Raw genomic sequence first — 22,326 nt, forward strand, 5'->3', positions numbered from 1 at the left:
CGTAACACGACTCCGCTCCCGGGCTTCGTAGCGATTCGTGAAGTATCTTATTCTAGACTTCTACTCCGTCATCTCAACGTTCCCCGACGATAGCCTGCTTAGCAAAGATCGGAATCCTGAAAGTGTTCTTCGGTCGATTGCGTCCGCGTTTTATTCCTCCTCTCTTGTCCATTGGACGACGGCTCGAACTTGATTCCAGCAGGACTTTTGAGAAATTCTTGGGGAGGAAACTCGCGAATTTCCGCGGAATTAATCGAATTCGCTCGGCATGGGAGCATCAAAGAACAGTCGAGAAGGAAATCATTCCTGCGTTTGAGCGTTAGAGAAGTAGCGTCGCTCAGTTCTGTGTCCCCGCCCCCCCCCCTGTTGGAGCAACCTCGCGACGATTGTTCTCCGGCTATACTGATTTGCTCTGAATGAAAAATATTAATGTCATTTATTAGAGTTCCTCGGTCGAGTCGACGGCAGCCCCCAGAATTTTGATTCCCCGCGAAACGAGCGAGATACGGTATACTTTCAGTCAATTGCTGCATCGTCTTACGAACGATTCCAGCCGGGCTTGGCTCGATTTTGTCAGGTTTATCCGAACACGTTAGATTCGCCATTTGTAAGCCAGAAGGGTTCGTCTCGATGCGACGAGTCTCGCTCGTAGGTGTCTTCCACGCACCTCTCCACAAGAATATCAGAGAGTTTCCTGATCTGCACTCTGCTCTAAATCGAAAACTTTTCTTTGCAGTGACTGCCGTAACGAGCAGCGTTCTCACGCTCTCGGCGATAGCTTGCGACAGATTTGTCGCTACCCTGTTCCCGTTCCATGTGAGAACGACGGAGCGGAGAACGAATTTCGTTCTCGCTTCCATTTGGATGCTCTCAGCGGCGGCAGCGTCTCCGCTCCTTATCTACACGACACCGATCGTCGTTCAGGTCAGTTGCGTCTTGAAGAATTTAATTTTAAATCCCATTGAGGAGACTTCGGGAAAAAATCGAGGATGCGCTTCTCGCGGATACCCACCCTCCGCTCACCGATCGGAATGAGTTCTTTTGGGACAAGAATCGATTTCATTCCTAGAACAAAGGGGATCAAATATTGTTCCGATCCTTCTCACGGAATTTTCCGACGAGGACCGACAGAGACGGCTTGAGAGTCCAAGATGCCGAAATTTCAAAGATGAGAGAACATTCTATCGGACGTCACGCCTTCCTCAAGGAAAAATCTCATTCGAGAGCAATGTTGAATTCATTTGAATCAAGCAGCATGATTTCGCTTTCCGCTGCTCCAAGGCCGGTCTCGTCGAAGTACAGCTGTCACGGCGTTTGGAGAGAGTCACTGTGAGGCGTTGAGCGGGGCAAGGGGCCGCTGGCATCTCAATCGGCTTCCCGACGTCTGACACGTTCTTCCAGCGTACTTCTTGACGCATGCAAGAATCGTTTACGCTAGTCGACGGAATCGGAATGGCGCGCGGTAAGACTGGAGACGTCTGGCAAGGAGACACCTCATAGGAAGAACGAATTATCACGTTTGTGCTGACAGCCGGTGGTAAGGATGAATCATTGGAGCTTCGAAGGAGCCGATAAGTCTCTGATTATCTCCGGGGGAATCCTCTAAGTGTAAAATCCTTCAGAGCATGAGCCCGTCCTCGGCCTATCTTCTAAACTATAGATACGCAATATCGGCAAGCGATCACGGGATTCCTTTCGTTGATCCTCGGGCACGGGATTCCTTTCGTTTGATCCTCGGGCACGGGATTCCTTTCGTTTGATCCTCGGGCACGGGATAGTAGGCGGAATTGCTCTCTACCGGGACTCTACCAGGACAAATGCCTTGGCTATGAATTCCACCTTACAGCGGGGAGCTGAATTTGATATTCAACGTCACGTGTATTATTCATCGTATATGCGGCACAAAGGGAAGGTGGAGGTTTTGTCGCGTTCTGCGTGGAAATCCAGAGTAATAAGAGTGTTCGTGTCCGGGCACTTGCAGTGTCCGGTGCTCATTTGCGTGCCATTTCGGGAACGATCGCCCCATAAATTCCGAGCAGGTGGAAAGCCGAGTCGAAGTCATATCATTCCTGATAGGTCTCTCATCCGCTCGGATCACCTCATGTCCAAGAGGAATTATCATCAGACACGGAAGGATTTCCCCATCAGGGATCGAACTCCCTTATTTTATCCTCTCGAGTTAATCCTCCGAGGTTCTGATTAGCTAAAAGTCCTCGCCATTTTTAGGCTGACGGGTTTCCGACCCCGACAGTCGACTCCGCGCTGCTGAGCCGGCATCGTTGTCTCGGTCTCATGGGGTAGGATCGGATTTTCGGCGATTATACGGCTCTTGGCAATTATCTGCCGCCGAATAGCATGGCTACGATTTACGATTACGAGCCTTCAGAGGTCGGCCTCGGAGCGCTCACTCGTCCACCTGATCGTCTCCCACGGTAGGTGGTTGTTCCGAGCAAGCAACGAGCACTTCCTGCTCTTTGTTGGGAACTTTCTGACTTTCGGTCACTCCGCCCAAGTCAATATTGGCTCTGCGGTTGAGTGTTAAGGTATTTTATGGCTTTCCCGACGAAGCAGTCTGACCGGTGGCCAAACAGCGCCGACGGTAGCAGCTGTTGCGGTGAGAGCTCCGTGAGCCCGAGGCCGGAAGGGAACGATGCCGTGCCCGAGCAAGATGGAATAAACGTTAGTTTTCTGCACACGATCATCGCACAGATTTGCAGAACGCTCCCAGAGGCCAAATTATCCTATTTCCATGCCGCAAATACCTCAAGCACACTCCGGGGACCTACGTCACGTCATGGTCGTGCGACCATCGTAGAAGCCACCGGTGGGCCTTGCCGACGGATATCCCGCGCATGATCATCTATCACTTTGTCAATGTGGGGACTAACGCAATTATTTTCCTCGGGGAACAACGATTGACCCTAGAGAAAGTGGTTCCCGGAGAAGTTTTTGCGACGTCAATCGTACTTTTGCGTTTCTTCGTTTCGGTCCCCCGCGAATATTCTTCCGGAGGAGCGGTCCGGCGAAGGGGTTCTCCTAAGCTGCTGGACCTCACCCAGCCAGCGGAAACATGTCTCTCGAAGTCGTTCGAAACAGCGAGCGTCTTCCGTTTCGCTGCACGATGCCTCAGCTCTACTTCCGATCATTCATTTTCGGGAATTCGCGAGGCGTAGTTGTGACCGACAATCTTCGGCTTCTGTCTTTCGGTGCACTCCGCGCTGTCTCTCAACGAGAATCGCTATTGCTCTTATGGTGGCTGGACTGGACAGGTGTGAGAGTTCTCGACGAAAAATCGACGGTGTCACATTGTCCACCGTCAGGAAGACTTGTTTGTACAACGGCGCGGCGGCGGTTTGAGTTGTTGGGCTCGGTTCTAAAGGGAAGACTTCACCCGTAATCTTCTTGAGTCTCCTCGAACCTTCAGCGGAGACTCGAAGTACCTGATAGATGTGGAATTACTCGGGGCGGCTTATTCGGCGCAAGTTGAAGCATTCTGGGAAAAAGTCTGTGGTAGACTTTCCTCTGGTCCGGCCCGAGCTACGGCTCTTTCCCGAAGTACTCTTTTGATAAACTATGAGAGCTTCGATACCTCAAATGCGAGGAGCGCGCGTGACTTCGTCCTCCCTACCAGGTCTTGGCTCCGAATTTGAGTATCCACAAACAGGCATCGTGCGCAGCATATGTTCGCAGACGTATGTTAACGTATTGCAAAAGGTGTCGAATGAGTCGTGGGCATCTACTGTATGTTACGTGTGCGCACATCTAACCGCAGCAGAGCGGCACCGGAAGGCTCGGTCGAATCTTCGGGACCCTTCCATGAAACCATTTAATAATCCTTCCGCAGCCTCGATCCGCACGACATCGCCGTATCAGCTCTTGTCGATAGAAGGCTCCCTCAGTGTGACAAATCGATCGCGCCATCGTGGAATGACCATACGGAGGAATATGTAGAGCAGAAGTGGGATCGAAGCTTCCTCTATTCCCTGACGAATAATAATCGATCGATGATTCGGTCCGATCAGACGAAAACTCTCCTCGTCAGTGTTTCATGATGAGCTCGCGTCGGGGTCGAGGATTCCCTTGGGTAGAAGCGCACTCAGTCTGACACTGGATATTTTTCCGGAATACTTTCAGTCAGTCTTGAGGCCTCTCGCTTCAGCAGCACCCGCATCAGAGCCCTCCGAGGCTCGGAAAAACCTCGGGGGTGCCTGAACGCTTTCTTGCACCTCATCGGTCGGCGTGGTATCTCCGAGAAGCATGGAGCATGTTGACGCTGCTGTGCGACTCGAAGAGTCAACGTGGGACGAGCGGGGGGGGGAAACATATTGTTACAGCACCGAAGACTTTGGAGCACTGATGGCTGATGGCTTCCCTGCGGGCTTCTCTCCACGATCATTAGCAAGTCATAGTGGCAGGCATTGAGGACAAGCTGCTTTTACGAAAAAAAATGAAACATCGCTCGCAAGATGATGTCGTTCGAACTAATGACACTCTGACAGGCGAGAAGCTGCATGATGGAATGAACACAAACACGCGGTCGCGATTATCGATAACGAGCTCCCAAAATCAGGGAGTTCACACGACCGAACTTGCTCCGTACAAGCTGGAAGGGAAGGAACAGCTCCGCATCATCACATCAGGACGCCGGCGGTGGCAGCTCCGGCTAGTTACTCTGAATATCGGAGCGGAGGATCTCCGTCATGCCAGAAGAACTTACGAAGCAGAACTGTCTCGGGATTCGGATAGAGCTGACATCCAATCAGTCTACGCTCGATGGAGCTTCACGTCGCGAAGATCTGCAGCGACGCAGCGCGGATGATCCCGTCGTGGTCGTCCGGAAACGTCTAGCTCGTTGTCAGAGCCTTCGTATCGAGGAGCATTCTGCGAGCAAGACCTCGGAGTCGATCCTTCCAGTGAGCCATTGCGGCGAGATATCGTCGCCCGAACCATCCGATGTGACAAGAAGTGATGGTCGCAACTCCTTCTCATAACTCAGTTATATCCTCGTATAATGATAACAAAAGTAGTCGGCTTCGAATCTCTGGGAGGTGAAGAAAGGAACCGCAGCAGCAATGTTAGGGATCGCTTCTGGAAAACCCATTTCGTCGCAACTCGAGATGCAGTCAGCGGCAGAGCGGGGAAGCGAACCGAGCCATTCGGAACAGTACTCTCGCTTTTCCCGCACGCTTCGGAGTTCGCAGCGATTGTCGTTGTTGTCGTCGTCGTGTCCCATGAAGGTCACGCGGCTGATGATGATGGTGGTGGTGGTGGCGGCGGCGGGGTCGTCTCCGATGTGGCAGGCACGCCTCGCTTAGCGGCTCTTATTTTTTGTTCTATGACATTGAAACGGGAATCTTATGGGGCATGTCGAAAACGTTCGCTCGTTGTCTTCTGGTCTCGGACGCAGGAAGTAGACAGTGAGTACAGAGCAAAACAATCAATTCTCGGGGATGGCAATCCTCCCGGACCCGAGCACTCGTTGTTAACAATCGCTTACTGTTTCCTCGTGTCTGGACGTCCGCCGATTGGATTAGGACTCTCAGCGAGAATAACTAGAGTGTACTTAAGCTCCCTGTTCGTCTTCCAAACGTCTGGGATGTCTTCGGACGTCATTACGGAAAACCGTCGCGCCGTTCTTCCACCTTTCTCGGGATCTCACAGAGATTCGCGATTGTCGTCTCGCCTACACACGTCATATTTTCCTCGGGAAATGAGATCACAAAGAGAACAAAGTTCGCGCAAACTCTTCGTTCAACAGGTTATTTATAGCTTATCAATCCTTGTCCGCAAATTGAAGAATCTCCTCTGATCCCGTTTGATGGACAATCTTATTGACCTTCCCGATTAGCTATCTACGTGATGTCTTCTTTTGAGCCACGGGAGGTCGCAAGCTCGGGAACCTTCCAACTTCCTGGTGGGATGCTCCGCCTAAGTCGGGCCCAGAAACTCAATTGCAGAAAATTTTCATAGTTCGCCTGTAATCACTTTCTCCGCGGCTTCGTTAGTTTCAACCCGATGCTTGCAGCTTCCCTCAACCGCTCGACCATCCCGACGTAGCTCGGTTGCGCTGGACGATGGGACGTCCCCTATACGCCTGTCGCATGCGACGGCGTGGCGTGGCAAGACGGCGGTGCGGGGCTGGATCCCTTGATCATAATCCGGACGTCTCTCACCGAGCACGCCTGCGATGATGTAGATGAGCATAACGACGCCGCCAGCGAGAACGATGAGGGTGACGACCCTCCACGACACTGCAAGATTCGTTTTCGCCCTGCCTACGCATCCCATTTCTTTGGCTCGGAGGTGGCTGAGGACACGATCACAGCGATATGTCACGGTCTTGTCGACGGCAACAAGATCAAAGGTCCCCCCATGGCTGGGATATGCAATAAGTGATCGCATGTCGACGAATATTCGTCTATGTTGTCTGCGAGAGTAGACGGGTCGTCTGAGTTGCGGAGGGCACCAGAAATTAGTACAGAGAAGAGAATTTTGGGGACGGTTCCGAGCTGCTCGGAGGTCAGAACAATGAACTTGGCTTCGAGGGTGTCGCGGTGCAAACTTTGATCGAGATCGCGACAGCTGGTCCCAACCTCAAACGCCCACGCTGGCTGTTGGAGCAAGGTGATACCCCACTTGACGACAAACGAATTTTCCTCGCGGGATAATTTCTCCCGAGTTTGTTTGGCGCTTCGATCCTCGCCGATGAGACGAACGGCTTGCTCCGATGTCCGATATGTTTGATCAGTATCCGCTCCGCCACTGACTGCGTGAGATTCTATGCCACGGATAGTCCTGCAGGAATCTTTCAGAAGGACTGGATCATGCAGCGAACTCTCACGACTTTGGAAACCCCTGGAGCTGTACAATATTGTCCCGGAAAGTTGTCCATCACACGAGCGAAAAACTTACACCGGTGCAAGGCTTCTATCTTGAGGGAAATGAGGTGCTGAATTTTTATGTTTCTACTTTGCCCAAGCCTCCAATCAATCCTCGCTTCTATAGTTTTCCGTCTTTCGCCTACCACGCCAGCAGACTACAGGAGGATTTCATTCCACAGGGGATACCTTGTCCGGATATCCCTCCAAATTAGTAGTTGAGTCCTGGATCCGGGCCTGGCGCGCTCTTTGGTCAAATTTAGGGAATGGGAGTCGCTCCGCGGAAATCCCGGGGAGGACGAAGCGGGATCCGTTAAGTTTTCCACCCGCCTTAGGGAAACATATTCTGGATTCGATCGAGAGTTAATCGATGGCTTTCTCGGCCAAAGTCTCCCGCTCGAGCGAGGGGCGATCCGTCGACAGTATCGGCGGATCGCGGCCGGGAGCCCGGGGAAAGTATCGACTCCCCGAAGGGCAGGCGCGAGAACGACGACAATAAGGTCTAGCTCGGCTCGGAAGGCATGAGAAGAAGGGAGCGCGAATCGGGGCGCAGCGAAAGTGAGAGCAGAGGAGCAAAGTCTGTTTCCTCCAAGTTCCAGAGTGCGTTCTTCCATTAAATGTCCATGTCCCGCAACTATTCAATTGGAGGGGCAAACGAACCTTTCGTGGAGCAGGAGACAACCACAGACGCCGGATAGAGGAGACCACGGACCGTTCGGTGAACGGGGACGAGGGGGGAATCGACTTCGGATAATTCCAATCGTATCTCGCAACGTGGGCCCGCTTTCGCTCGATGAGTTTCGGATCTACGCTAGTCGCCGATAAACAAGCACGGTTTGGAATCGACAAATAAAGTTCGATTCCCGTTTCGAGAAGGTTTGTGATTGAATCCCAGCGACCATCAGGAGGATATTGGGCTGGTATGGGACGTCAAGAATTTTCACGAATGATTCGAGTCCGGTGATTTCAAGGTCGAACTTATTTCCCGCAACCGACACGAAGAGAGACCACATCAAGTTTCGCCGGTTCCGATCCTGCTTTGGCAACGAAACCCAACTCCGAGTATAGAAAGGACACGGCGCTTGCCGGAGCGGCGTTCCCATGGAATATCCTCACTGCTGCAATGCTAATCATAATCATGGACGAAACACTCTCGGTCATTACCGGGATAAGATCGGGCGGCAGAAGAAGTTTGCACAATGTAGCGGTAAATCCAGCACGCATTCATGGCAAGTCCTTGTCTTAACGTGCCATGATCGAGCGGCATTGCTTAGGAGGGCTTATCGCTCTTAAGGCAACTCTGTCTGTTTGTCCCATGGTCTCCGTGGCGAAGTCTTTGTCGGCACGTTCTTCTTTTGTGTCCCGATTCCTCGAGTGAGAAGAAAAGGTCCTCTGCTCCCGGCTTATTGTAGCTGCTAGAGCTGGCCGGCTGCGACTTGTTTTAATCTCGATCCTTGCGAGAGCGGTCTCGCCAGACAATGGAGCTCATCCGATACGAAGACCGCACTTACTGCGACGGGGGAGAAGGAGCAGACGATCCGGACGCTTTTACTATATTATTAGATCGAGCACCTAGAACTGCTTCCAATGTCCCGGCTCGCTACCCTGCAATCTACATCCTCCTCTCTCGATATCGTCGTCCTCGCGTGAAATGCCAGACAAACCTCCTGAGTTGCGGTAGCCACCTACGAACGGAATCGGTGAAGCTGGGAGGAACGCTGGAAGCAATTGCATTCCTTGATTCCGAGTTTCGTTACCCTTGAGTAGATTCAGTGCGAATCAGAACCCAGGTCCGAAACGGGGACCAAAGAGTGAATGATGTTCATTCCGGCGGAGGATACGTCCCAGAGGAGCTCTCCCGCACAATTGAGATCCTTGTCTCGCCATTTATGTTATGCGATAGGATCCGGAAGTCAAATAAAAATTCAGATAAGCTCCCGGGGTCGCTTCAGATCCCGAATGGTTTCCACCGGAGAGGCGGCGCTGCTTGGGAGTGATTTCATTTGCCGTGAGACCGTCCCGGATGCTTCCCAACTCAAAGTCAAAGGGTCTCGCAGGATTTGTGCCCCTTTTCGAAAATCGCTTCGGCGACCTTCTTCAGAAAGCTGTATCCCCGGAAAGGAGGCTCGCAGAGCGACGATAAAAACGCGTTTGGAAGCTGAGTCTCAGAGCTTTCATTTGCGCAGATCAGATCTAATGGCTCTGATCAGCCATTTGATCAGATGGCTGATCAGAGGGAGCGAATTAAGACTCTGTACGGAGTTTCAGAGTGGCTGCTCAACTTTCAGTATGTTTGAATGCCCGAAAACTTTTTTTCATTGGATAAGCCCAATAATTGGATTCTACCAGCATTCGGATCGGCATGCGCGGGACCTTCCGTTGATCCCAAGTCCTGCGGAGGAGCTCTCGAATCTCTTCTTGCGGAGGGATAGTGACACGGAATTGTCGGCAGAAGAGACGGATCAAGACTAGAGGCTGAGCGATGTCCCATAGAGTTGAACGAATCTAGCTACAAATAAATCAATACTCTCGCTTCTCCGGCAGACTCGGAGCGTGAATATCCCGTGACTCATGGCATCCTCCAATACCTAACGCGATCTTTAGGGGGAAGTCCCCGTTGCGATTCCCAAGGGAGTTTTCTCGGCTCTGTACGACCAACCGTTCTGTAGATATTCGAGATAGAGCCTCCGCAAACCGACTCGAGTGGTGGTAGAATACACTTGGGCTCATTCGATGAAAAAAGAATTTTCGGGCATTTAAACATATGTACTTACAGTTAATCAGCAACTCTGAAACTCCGTACAGAGTCTTATCTCAAGGGAAAAAGGTCCGCAAAAAAAATCGTCGCTCTGCGACCAACCGTTCCGGAGATACAGCTTCCTGAAAAAGGACGCCGAAGCGATTTTCGAAAAAGGGCTCAAATCCTGCGAGACCCTATTCGGTTCTGAGTTCTGACTGACCCTGAGCTTGGTGCAGTTGGACCCCTCGAACTCGATTTGAGAGCGCTGCGGTCAAGTGGTTTTCCGCGCTTCAAGTGCTTCATTAGAAAGCGATTCTGGAGCCAAAACACGCCGCTAATGAGAGCAGGGGTGTGCTTCGGGAATCGGGGTCAAAGGCCACCGGCCTGGCCTCCGTTCCCACGAATGACTTCCAATGGGACATTCTCCACATCGAGTTCATCCTCCCGGGATGAACCCAGCCGAGCATGATCCCTATAGGTCGCTCCTCCAAATTAGCTACAGTGGAAATCCACCAATATCTGCGATGAGTAATATCAGAGTCTCCATGAGAGCCGATGCTTGACGAAAATGATCTTGTCGAACGAACGAGCTCAAGTCTCGTTGCGAGCTCTCTCAATCGATGGCGGCGCACGAATGGGAGTGTCGCTCGTTCCAAGAGCGAGACTGAAGTTTAAGTTGAGTTTGCACAGACTCTGAATTCAGACCATCTCCACCGACTCCTACAACATCGACTCAGCAATCGGACTTCCATCTACCGTGTCTGAGAATCGTGTTTCGGGAAGCGATTATGTTGCTGAAGCCTTTCTCGATGACGGCTCCACAATTATATTTTAGGCAGGCGAGGAGGGATTCGATGCAGCCCACCAGGAAAAAGCCTCGCGATGTGGTCAGGTTCCGACCCTGGATCGACCCAGAAGGCTCCGGCGGCTCACAGAATCCTGATGAGAGATACATCACGCGGGTCGCCGCAACGAACTTCGGGACGTCAGGCTCGGCTTCCACATGTCTCGGATCGCGCCTGAGAGCTCAGCTTGCACAAACGAGACCTCGGACGGGCTCGGTTCGAAACTTCTTGCAATAGCGCATGGCATTAAAGATCCGAGACCGAATCGAGTCGGAGCCTTGCTGTTTTCTTTTTAATGAATTTAATCGAGCGCTATAGGGACTTCGGTCCGACAGCACGGGTTTATCCGCGGTTAATTGGAGTTTCATTACGGCTCGCCTTGCAGCCAAACTATTGCCTCGCGGCGGCACGCTTGCAGTTTACCTTCACGGCGAGGTCCATGACCTTTGATTCGATTTCGGAGAAACATCGAATAACACATTGATTTCTTCTCATTTCAGTGGACTGATGCAGCTCGGACGTATTGTGGGGACTCATGGCCTCAGGAAAGTGTTTGGAGCCCGGACCTCAATCGATGCGTTGTCTCGTCGCCTCATAAAACTCTCTACTACATCGGTGTGACCGTCACGCTGTTTTTCGTGCCGGTTCTGATTATGACGATTTCCTATTCAATGATAGTATATTTCCTCTGGAGGGGTCGACCAGACATCACGCTGAACTCGAATGGCAACTCGACAGCGGCCACGATTCATTATCGGGCTCGGAAACGGGTGAGTCGCGAGTCTCAAACTCTCCACCAATATGTAGCATCGAGTTATAATTTTCTCGTCTTCCATGCTGGTGCCCAGCCCCACCCCCCCCCCTCCATAGGCTCTGCAATGATCAAGAGAATACAATGGGCCGATGGGAGAACTTTCTCATGGAATATTCGCTGATTCGCACTCAGTTCATGAGCGCAAATTATTAGGATAGAGCTTCTCACGGGGGGCTCTCCGGGGCATCATTGAAGATCCGATCGGCTCGCTGTTCCCTACCAGCGAGCTCACCCTATGGCGTCCGGGAATTCGATGACGATGTACGAAGTATCATCAGTCGTGGTGTATGTACAATACGTCATAGCATGGAGGTACATCCGAGAATCATTTCATTCATGAAATCATCGCTTGATTTCGGGAAGATCTTCGTCGTCTTCGGTCCTTACGACGTCGATATTAGTCGGATATTGACAGACTATGGAATTACCGGATATTTGAGAGAAGTTGCTGTAGCTCCAACCTGAGAGGAAGCCATTGTGACGGACGGGGAACTCTTTCTCATGTTTCCGGAGCTCCGTGAAAAGAACAGAGTTTGCTCATGTGCTGTCCTGCGACGACATCCCCGGCGCGGCGTGCCGAAATGGCAGGGGCTGATGGCAAGGAACGCAGCTGCGCGAGGGGGGGGGGAAATGTACTCTCATGCAGGCTCATTGTTCGAATCGAATAACTTCCTCAGGGCGAAATTCTATCTGCGATCGAATTGGAAGAAGATTCACTCACTTAGGCTAGCGATCATAGCTAGACAAACTAGAGTGCTCTGAGCGTGACCTTTTCCCCTTTGAGCTCCGCCGGTCAACTCCATTTCTCGAATCTTGTCTGTGATCGGGCGCACCTGGCTCCGCGAGCGTAAAGAAAGCCTTAGAGACGTCACGACAATGAACGATATCCTCGACGTCATGAGTCCCTCCGCCTATAAACAAATACTACTCCGTCGTGCTGAATGTGAGAGTGATATCTGGATCACCATTCTCCCCTCGTATGACATCGACGATTTCAAGTCCGGGCGTGCTACGAAAAGTTAATTCGTTCCTCCACGAGCTATCTTCGTTGGTGTGTTCCACGTTTTCATCTCGACAGTGTGTTCTACTCACTGTGTAGCTCCGTCCTCTCCGGGGGGCGTACGCCCGTCATGACTACCGAGAGAGCAGGAGATGGAACAGACCAGGTCCTGGGCGTCTTGGAGTGTGTCAGCTCTGAAACTATAGATATACAAGCTCATCAAATCGCATTCGTCTTGACGAACTACATATTCTCATTTAAGTGATTGAACCGGGACGGCTCCGCATTTCAGAACGATCCTTTCCTATTGTCTCTGCGGATCGAAACGACGAGGTGACCTAGGAATTGGAACGAGTCCTACTTAGCGGTTCGATCGAATAGAGCCCCATGACATGATCATCGATCGGGAAGCCTGTGAGACGAGACATCGAGGTTATGAAAACAAGAGCGAAGATGAGGCCCCGGGTCAGGCCGAAGGAAGTAGATTGATATCTCGCTTTCCGCGCGACGACAGCGAAGCCATAAGCATTCAACCAATGAGCAAAAGACGCTTTCACCGCGCCAGGTCCAGTTGGCAGCTACATATGCTGAAAACGGACAAGGCCCCCGGAAGCGAGCTCATTCCGAAGCCACTCGACGAATAGAATCAAGTTACATCTCCACCTCCTTGTCCTCTCATCATGAGTGATTCTTCCGGGGCGGCGGCGCAGTGTTGAGTGTTGACCGATGCTGCTCGACTGGGAATGGACGCAGAGCTCAAGGGCAGACGCGGGGCTTTCGGTGAGGTCTTTGAGCAACCTGAGGAAAGCCTTTCCTGGAGGCCCCCATCTCGGGGGGAAATCAATGATCCGGGGTAGGTATGATATCAAGGAATACTAGGGTCCCCCGGACTTGGTTCACTTCCCAAGCTCGAATCACTACTCTATTTGTCGAAGTCCTTGCTCGGCGAATCGAGGTCGAGAGCTTCTCACCTGAGACCTTATCTTCCCAAGAAAAAGGAACGAACGAGTCCTCGAGTCTCTAGGCGCTGGGCATCCGTAGCCTGATCATCGGGAACCGGCTTCCAGGTTCCACTTCATTCCGAGAATTCGGTCCTCCACAAATTGCGCTATTGTGATGCAGTACTTGTCGTGCCGCCTCATGTTCAATAGCCGCAGGCGAAGAAGCGTGATCCCTGATCGGGAAATGCTTGCCACTGACTATTGATGAGAACGATTCGCATCATCCTCCATCTCTCGGTGTTTATCCATGTGGACATTCATCAGGCATTCAATCGATCTTCTCTTCTACTGGTTGAGAGGCTTTCAGGGAATCGGTTCAATGAGCATATCCCGAATGGATCGCTTCCATGAAGAGGTCTCTTACATTTAATGGAATTGGCTCGAGTGACGTGATAAATTATGCGCATAGATCATGCTCGTTGTAGAACACGCTGCTCCGCGTATCCTCATCGAACTAAGCTGGTCGGGTCGGCTCTGACTTCCACTTCTTCGCTTCTATTCTCGAAGCCCACGAATATGGCGTCAAGCCTCAAGAGAGCCTAGTGAGCGTCTCCCAGGCAAAAACTACCATGGGGAACCTTTCGGGAGGCCCAACCCGAACTCTGCTCTATGAGTTAAGACCCGGGGAAAGGGAACGGGATGCCTCCGATGCTCCGTGACTCGGACCCAGAGGTGGAGGGCCTCTTCGAGAGCTTCGGTTGAAGCGGAAAGTCACTAGATCCTTGCCCTTACAGGTGGTGAAAATGGCTTGCGTCGTTCTTGGAGCCTTCATCATCTGCTGGTGCCCTTTCCAAGTGATGGTTCTATTCACTAGGCTCCGCGAGGGAAACATGCCGGTGAGTATCGAGCTTGAGGAGGTCTAGGGAGGGGCTCTACACGAATTTTTGAGCGACTGCACGAAATGCCGCGGCGGTAACACAGCTGTCTGACATATCGTTCACGTCGCATTCAAATGGATAAATTATGAAATTTTGAAATCATACAGAGCATAGGAGTGATCCTACGATCTCTTGACCTCATTGCTTCTCCTATGGAGAGACAGCATATCTAACACGACATATACGGCCGGTCTGGGTAGCAGGAATGAGGCTTTTCCCCCTGTGACTCCGGCGCTGCGGAATGCGGAGCCTCACTCCAGATTCACGGCGTCGTCTTTTGCGCGCGATGATTCCACTGCGTCAGCATGCGGGATATGCATAGAGCGCCTCTGAATCCTCACCAGTGATAGCGCTCACGCTTAGCCAGAGACACTCCCGTATCTAGAGCGGTACCCTGTAGCGAAACCTGCACAGGTGGAGTGTCGAGCAGCAGAACCTCCCTTATCGCTCTTGCCTGAATCCAGGCCGCGGAATCATCCGGCTTATGCAGAGCAGCAGTGGCAGCAGGCCCGAATGCGAAGCCCGAGGCTTACGAGAGAATCACTCCAGCGTAGATATTCTCGTTTTGAAGTCCGACCCGGTTCCTGAGTCTCAAAATTGAATTATTCCTTTGCGGAGTTTCTTCCTGAAAGAAAAAATTCAAAGTCTCGAAATTCATCTGAGCTCTCCGGACGATCACTGGTATCCGCCGCAAAGGCTTGAGTTCACTCTAATGCATCACTGGGTCGACCCACGCATGACTCCCAATGTCCAGGCGCTCACTGAGCTCAGGGATTCGAAAAGTTTCCAGGGAAAGCGCGAGAGGAAACCTTCAAGCAGCCTTCAACCTTCAAACCCTGAAGCAGTAGCGGTCAAACTGATCTTCCGGAGTTTTCAGTTTCGTTCCGAGCTCAACAGCCGCGGGAGTCGCTAGCGGAAAGAAATACAGCTTTCGGCTGTAATCGCAGAAGTTTCCGATGGGTCCGAAACTCGCCGAAAGTATTAGAGGCTTACGTGGCGGCAGGCGTCATTGTGAAGCACAGTCCGATTCGGGACAAGAGTTCCCCTGTTCAAAGAAGATGTCCAGAACCTCACTAGGAGCGCGAGTGACTTTCTCGGATAAGCTTGTCCGGTTGCTGGTTGTCGCGTCTTGACAAATAAACGGAAATGAGGAAAGAGCAAATATCGAAGTCTCGAAATACGCATGGCTCGACGAACGGCTCTGACTCAATATCTGGAAAAGCGTGCGGGGGCAGGAGCTGACGCTGCCACGATATGTTGTCAAGAATCTGAATGCCGGGAGGTTCCGTGGGAGTCATTGAATACGTGCCTACTCAACCAAACAACTCCTGAATCCTCAGCATGCACCTGAATCATCACGCCTCCGACGACAGCGATTCCGTTATTGATTTAGCTCCTTTCACTCACATGAGACGAGAGACGGGATGGAAATCGAAACCGAACGTTTCACCTGACTTATCGAAAAGCGTGGTCGACGCATTGGTTTGAGTGGATGCTTGTCGAGAATCTCAGCGCGTGTGAGCCATCACGATGTCAGGACCTGCCGCATCGATCTAAGCATGCCCTCCTGTATTAGTTTTGGGCGCGGGTCTGGCCGCTTCCTATCGGTCGCTGAAGAGGGTCTTCTTTATTTTCAAACGATGTCCTCCCAGAGCGGTAGGGAGAGTTCTGAAGGGTCCTCAGGAATTTTTCAGGGACCTTCAATGGATGGCCACGATTCGTTCCTCTCTCTCTCTCTAGACTTGGCTGCAAGCTGGTTCCTTGATTCAATCCAAGGATTCTTTGACTTCCCTATTACCTTGCCGGACCCACTCATGAACACTCCCTCCCTTCCTCTTGGGGGAAGACGAGTGACCGCAGAGTCCCGCGCTGAAAATTTAGGGTGGAACTGCAATCGCGCAGCCTTTTCCGTCGCTTCATTTGGAAGAGTCGTCTCTTCCTGGGACACCACGATGAAGGCTCTTTGAAGGCCACTGTACATTTACGACGTCCTCCTGAATGAATGAGTGGCCTGGTCGCCTGTGGAATACTAGGTCAGCGGACAAGATCGCGGCTCACTGTAATATTAATGAACGCTCCGTGGATCGAGACCCGTTTTTCCTGGCATCGATCTCTCAGCAAAAATCGTTCACCCGGTGCGATGGAGGATCTTCCTGAAAAATTAATTTCCGCAAAGTCTTCGACTTGCGATGCTCGAGGGATTGATTGGATATTCGATGGTTCGGAAATCTTAGGCGTCGTTCCGAATCAATGTATCTCTGTGCGTGCGTCGGGCGTGGTGCGGGAGCCAAAATTCAGAGTCGACCTCGAGCTGAGCGTAATAATTGCAGGGATGAATAACGCATACTCACTCCATTTTTATTGCAGCTCCCGGACTGGTTTCCCACGTTTTCATTTTGGTGTACATACCTCGCATACGCCAACAGTGCCATCAACCCGTTGATTTATGGTGGCATGAGCCACAATTTTAGGCAGGCTTTTGTGAAAATCCTACGATGCGGCCGAGTCGACCACAGTCGGAAGCAAAGTAAGTCAGAACCCCGCTCCGTCTATCTTGGCTCCCCCCAATCCGAGAGCGGATTTTCACCCAGTGGACTATCCCCGTCGATGTCACCTTCAAAACTTCCACGAATGCAATTTTATGAAGAGCCGGGTGCAACCTCCAGGTCATTCCACGCATGCTCGAACCTCCTCCTGTTTTCTAACTCTGTCCTCCGACGTGCGCAAGAATGTTCTGTTCAAGCTCATGCATCTAGCCTGTATGCTGATATTGTCTATTGAGCTCGAGTTCCACAGTCTCAGTAATACAGTCGATAATCAGTTTTGTCGGCATGTAATCTTCAACCCATTATTTCGCGCAGACAGGGCCCAGCGATTAGATTTCCCTGCATCGTTCATTCATGACTCCTCCCGATATATGATGCGGAGCCATAAAAAAGAGTGCGACATCGAGCATTGGTTGCCTTCTATCGGATCCCGATCGCTGGGCTCGACTCCCACAGGGACCAGCCGCACCGCTTATCATTACTTTTCTCTCAGTCTACGTAAAACGCCGTCGACATTTGGCTTCTGGTAGATCTCTCACCGTACGGGTTCTAGTGTCGTTGATACGTTTCATCTAATTTGTTCTTTGCAGAATTGCCAAATGAAGACGGCGTGGCGTTGCGCGCGAACAGAGCTCATGTAAATGAGATGGACAGAGCGAAGCACGCTTCAATCAAAACAAAAAATGCGAGCATCTGCGATAAGTACAAAATAGGTGGGTGGTGATCTCACTCCGGATTGGGACGTCGCCTGCGAGTGATCCAAATGCCGCCCGACGGCCGGGAGTATCGCTCCCATTCAGCTCGATTATCGCATGCCGTTTTGCTCCACCTGAGTCGTAGTTGTGCTCTGCGTTAATCCCGCACAGTTGACAACCAGTTCCCCCTCGTCTTATTCCGTTCGCTTATGCACGAAATGCTCCCAACTGTGAATATTTTCCACCTAGAGCGATCATCCATCGGAGCCATCCATCTAAAGGGGAAATTTTCCACAGCTTGCTGGGCCCGCCACACGGTCACGACGCACAGTGCGGTGAACTCTAGCCCGCCCTGCCGTTGCTCACGGGCAAACCATATCACCAGGAACGGAGAGGCTTATCAGGGTACAGACGTCTGATTTCGTTATCGGAGAGGATGAACTCCCCCTCCTAAATCAGCTCGATATATTCTACTGCGGAAATCACGATTCCACGGAAGGCCGGGACCTGCGAGCTCCGAATTTTCACGAAAGGGTCCGACTGTGGACCTCAGCAGAGTCGACGATGTCCGGATGACTTGCATCGGCTGGGGAGAGAGGCCGGGACAGATCTCCGACATGGTTCTCTCAACACTGTGTCATGAAAGATATATGGCGGGTGGATATTCGGGGGTTAAAGTCAATGTATAGGCTTCAATAGGCGAAAGCTTGTCATGTATACTCTGTTCATACACCCACGAAAAGAATTTGAAGCGTACAATTGCCCTTGGAGTTGGAGAACTTTCCCCGGCCTCCGGGATGATCCAGGTGATATCTAGGGCTGCTGTACTGTCTTCACGGAAGGAATTGTTCCCCGAGACAGCGATCTCCTATTGTACATAAAATGCTCAAAAGTCTCGGGCTAGGTGGGTATGGGTATGTATGGGATGCGCAAAATGAAAATTCGCTCCGAAGTCGACGGGGTAAGCTTAGGAATGAGACTCTCAGAAATCAATGTTGGAGGATTGAAGTCGATGTACCGGAAATTATATTCTTGAAAACCTTACGAAGGACCTGTACCTTGCTGGAATGTAGAGGAATATCACACGGAGTTGCTCATTGTCAGATGGCAGAGTTCGATCCATGGAAAGCATAGCTCGCAGGGATCGAAAGAAGAGATCTCGGTCCCCAAAGATGAGAGACTTATTAAAAAAATTATCACAAAAAATGTCTCATTCTTCTCCGAAAATCTTCGCCAGATCTGAGTCCCCCCAGATTCCACGAGGAGCGGACCCTAGTCTCCGTTCACCCGACCTGCAAGGTGGCAGGAAAGCTGGTGCGCTCGAGTACATCTGTCGGGTATAAATGGTTCGTCTTCCTTCCTCAGAGTTTTTTCAGCTGAGATATCTCGGTCTGCTGACACTATCAATTTGCACGATCCCTTTGTTCCATTCGATGACCAACTTTCCGATAAACTCCGGCATGGCGTCATCCCGTCGCCTGTAAGTTATCAGACGGCTGCCAAAAGTCCTTGACACTACTTCTCTATCGGCAATATCTCCTTTTCCTAGGGAGCAGAGAAATTCTGAATAATCTTCTAGCGCCGGAAAAAGACTACTTCCACATAGAAGGGATCCGAGAAATCGTCGGAACACGACCTCCTCGAATCCTCGATCCTCGCGAAAATCAAGCCCCCCAGAAAAAATTGCCGAGAAGCTCGAAATCTCTCAATTCAAGAGGCACATCCGGGGGCTCGTCGAAAATGCAGTCCAATACATGGGGAATTATCTGTGGCAGTGACTTCCCTATGTTTCCTACGAGATCCGATCGGGATTATTCATTTCTCTTTAACGCCGACGCATCGAATACGGTTCTCCATCTGGATACCAGACTATATTCTGCTCTAGTTCCCCGATACGGCAAATGGAGCATGATCCATCCCGGCCTCTGTTGATCTCAATTTCTACGAACAGGGTCCAAGCACAGTGATGGCCGCTGAGAGAGGCACAGGATCCCGTCTCCCGTGAGCCGAACCCTGCCCTCAAGGGCCGGCTCTCCATCGATTATCGGGTCGCCTCTGGCCGATCACGCGCCTTTTCTGATCGGGTTATGCCCCTCCAGAGTCGACAGCTCTCGAGATCACCCCTCCCAGCAATGACCATCAATCGTCTTTAGAGCGATCAAGGGCCCCCTCCACATTAATCTAGGCATTCTCTGAAGGTCCACAGAGAGGACAGTTGGTGTATGGACGACTCACCCCCATTAAAGAAAGGCATGAGGAAAAATACCCGGAATTATATAAACCACTCGGTACACTCGAGCACCGCGAGGCCGCAAACCTCACCTCCGGAGTCCAAACGGTGCAGTCGCGGTAAGGAGTCCACCGTCATCCCGGGACGAAGATCTATGAGCTTCGACCAAGGACTCGCCGCACGCAGATATTCAATTATGCATCTGAGAGCTCAATGCTCTCGCAACTCCAGTGGCACCTAAGAAGCATATCTGATCTCAGAGGCGTTCCGCATTCTCGAGGATGCTCCGGCGAAAGGGCACGCTGAAGCGACAACCTCAAATCATTGCTTATCCCAAACTTACCCAAGTAGCGTCGACTTGCAGCTTGTATTCACCGAAGTCGCCTCAGTGATGAATGAGGCTCCTGCCTCCAATAAAGTCCATCGGAAGCGATACGAGGCACATGATCAACGATAAGCTCTTCGCTGATGGGGACGCGTACCCTCGCGCAATGCCGCGGATCCCCTGAGGCTCCTTGATCTACCTTCATTCTGTGACGCTGCCGACTTCGAATTCCTACTTACACGGAAAACTCCGCGCTCAATAGCCGTCGCGCCCCATTTCGCTAAGCAAGGAACTTACGTCGTTTTTCATACGCGGTGGAAGGGCCCGGAGGAAAACCTTTCCGCGCCACCGTTGAGAGGATCTCAGAGAGTGCTATCAAGTGCCGTCGACATCTCAATTTTCATTTTAGGGGGCGAATTCCAATCTAATGCTGTTTCAAGCTACGAGTCATGGGGCATTTTTCTGTAGACTGGAACAAGCTTCCTGCCGCCCCTGAGCATAACGGTGAAGCGATTCCCTGTACTTTCGGTGTATCGCTGGACTGAATTCGATCAAATCCCCTGAGATAAAGATAAGATCCCCAGTGGCCCTCAGAGCTGCATGGGGCGATAGCCTCCGCAGGCCTCAGGGCTCCCCTTCGTACGAAGCCCATTACGAAGCAGCTGGTCGCCTATTTGGATTTCCAGGCCTCTAGACTCTACAAGATCACATCCCCCCTCTCCAGGAAAAAAATCGCGGTTGTTCTCCTCTTGCCTCCTCGGATTAGTGAGTCAATGCCGACGTGATGCTCGACGGAGTGAGTCGGGGGGAAATATCACGGGGGCAATTATCGCTACGGTCGATTCGACCATAGCATAATCAATGATAACCCTAAATCCTCTGAATATGCTCTATATCGCACAGGGAGACAAGTCAAACACTTTTTCTCATTCATGGTACAAATGCTTCCCAAAAGAAAGGTACGCGGAGCTCCCCGCAACGCGACGCCGACCTGCTCTTCGCTAGACGGATTGCTCGAGAGCGATGAAGAACAGGGGCGCGAATTCGGACTATTGGAGTCAGATTTGGCAGAGATGAATCATCGAGCCCTTATAGAACTAGCGTCGAAGCAGGAACGCGTGAGCGCTGCTCAGGCTCGAGCGAGAAGTCGCACGAACCAGATGTAGGAAGCCAATGAAGACCGCTTGAGTAGCAAGAACGTCCCATAAGAGCTCGGGGCCGGTATATAAGCGTGGGGTGCATCTCGTACAGTTGTACCTTCGGGTACACATACTAAAATTGGAACGATACAGAGAAGATTAGCATGGCCCCTGCGCAAGGATGACACGCAAAATCGTGAAGCGTTCCACATTTTCGGTTTGGATAATTCTGTATGCAGACCTTCTCTTGATTTCGTTTTCAATAGAAGCAATAAAGTCTCTAATTAGAAGCGGTTCCCTGTGGACGTCCGGACACCTCCCCAATCTTTTAGCCGGAAATTGAGTCGCCATGATATACCTACAGTGAGGGCGGGTCGCTGTCACAGGCGTTGCCTTCGAGTGTTCCTCTGCCGGTAGGTTGAATTATGTTGAACTTCCCCTCCGGAGAGAACTTCCTTAATGAGAACGGAGTCCAGACGCAGGAAGCAAGGGTATGGTAGCTCGCATCAGTTTCTGTATTGAGAGGAAAGGACGGTGGAATTTCCGCTTGAATCGATTCCTTGCTCCCGAGAAGCACGTATGTAGCGCATCCCAAGGAAGACTTCGATCATTCGCACCAATGTCGTCCGAGTAGCTGAAGCCATCATGAGGCATTACCGATGAAGTTCAGGGAAGAATCAATAGCCATAAAAGGCTTAAAATTGAAGAGTTGGGACTCAGATAGGCGCTCACTTACGGAGAGACGATTGAACCCTCTGTAGCCAGCTCTTCACGAGACCTTCACCACGGTCAGAAAGAGCGACGGCAGCGCCCGCGCTCCCCTCTTTCGTATGGGATCCGTCCTCGCTTCGAAACCCCCATGCCAGGCCGCTGCTTCACCCTGGGAGGATTGCTCGAGAGCTTTGAAGAAGGAGGATGTGATTTGTGACCATTGCAGCGAGATCTGAGGATTGAGAGCTAATTCGCCCTTATGGAACGAGCCCTCGCGCGGGAAAAAGGGACTCGCTGTGCAAGTTCGAGCACTAGGCTACTCCAGACAGATGGAATTATCGATTGAATACCGTTCGAGGACCAAGGACGTCCCATGGTAGCTCACGATCGGTATATTAGCCCAGAACGCACCTCTTATACCTGTACCTTCGGGTACACATACTAAAATTGGAACGATACAGAGAAGATTAGCATGGCCCCTGCGCAAGGATGACACGCAAAATCGTGAAGCGTTCCACATTTTG

General features: G+C 51.5%; 1 protein-coding gene and 2 non-coding genes across 3 annotated transcripts in view; all 3 read left to right on the forward strand.

Annotated features, from left to right (window-relative positions):
- LOC100898979 (QRFP-like peptide receptor) overlaps nt 1-17,816 on the forward strand; it is a 29,614-nt gene extending 11,798 nt beyond the window's left edge. The window contains exons 2-7 of the mRNA XM_003741594.1: nt 737-924; nt 10,964-11,233; nt 14,013-14,114; nt 16,524-16,683; nt 17,293-17,415; nt 17,695-17,816. Coding sequence (XP_003741642.1) covers nt 737-924; nt 10,964-11,233; nt 14,013-14,114; nt 16,524-16,683; nt 17,293-17,415; nt 17,695-17,816 — 965 coding nt within the window. The remainder of the gene's footprint in view (nt 1-736; nt 925-10,963; nt 11,234-14,012; nt 14,115-16,523; nt 16,684-17,292; nt 17,416-17,694) is intronic.
- Nucleotides 17,817-21,205: 3,389 nt separating this feature from the next.
- LOC114828122 (U6 spliceosomal RNA) lies at nt 21,206-21,307 on the forward strand. Its single transcript, XR_003777092.1, has one exon. It is a non-coding gene; the product is annotated as a U6 spliceosomal RNA (small nuclear RNA).
- A 917-nt stretch (nt 21,308-22,224) lies between these two features.
- LOC114828123 (U6 spliceosomal RNA) lies at nt 22,225-22,326 on the forward strand. Its single transcript, XR_003777093.1, has one exon. It is a non-coding gene; the product is annotated as a U6 spliceosomal RNA (small nuclear RNA).

This window comes from Galendromus occidentalis, unplaced genomic scaffold (genome assembly GCF_000255335.2).
Source record: "Galendromus occidentalis unplaced genomic scaffold, Mocc_1.1 scf7180000077185, whole genome shotgun sequence".
Classification (NCBI taxonomy): domain Eukaryota; kingdom Metazoa; phylum Arthropoda; class Arachnida; order Mesostigmata; family Phytoseiidae; genus Galendromus; species Galendromus occidentalis.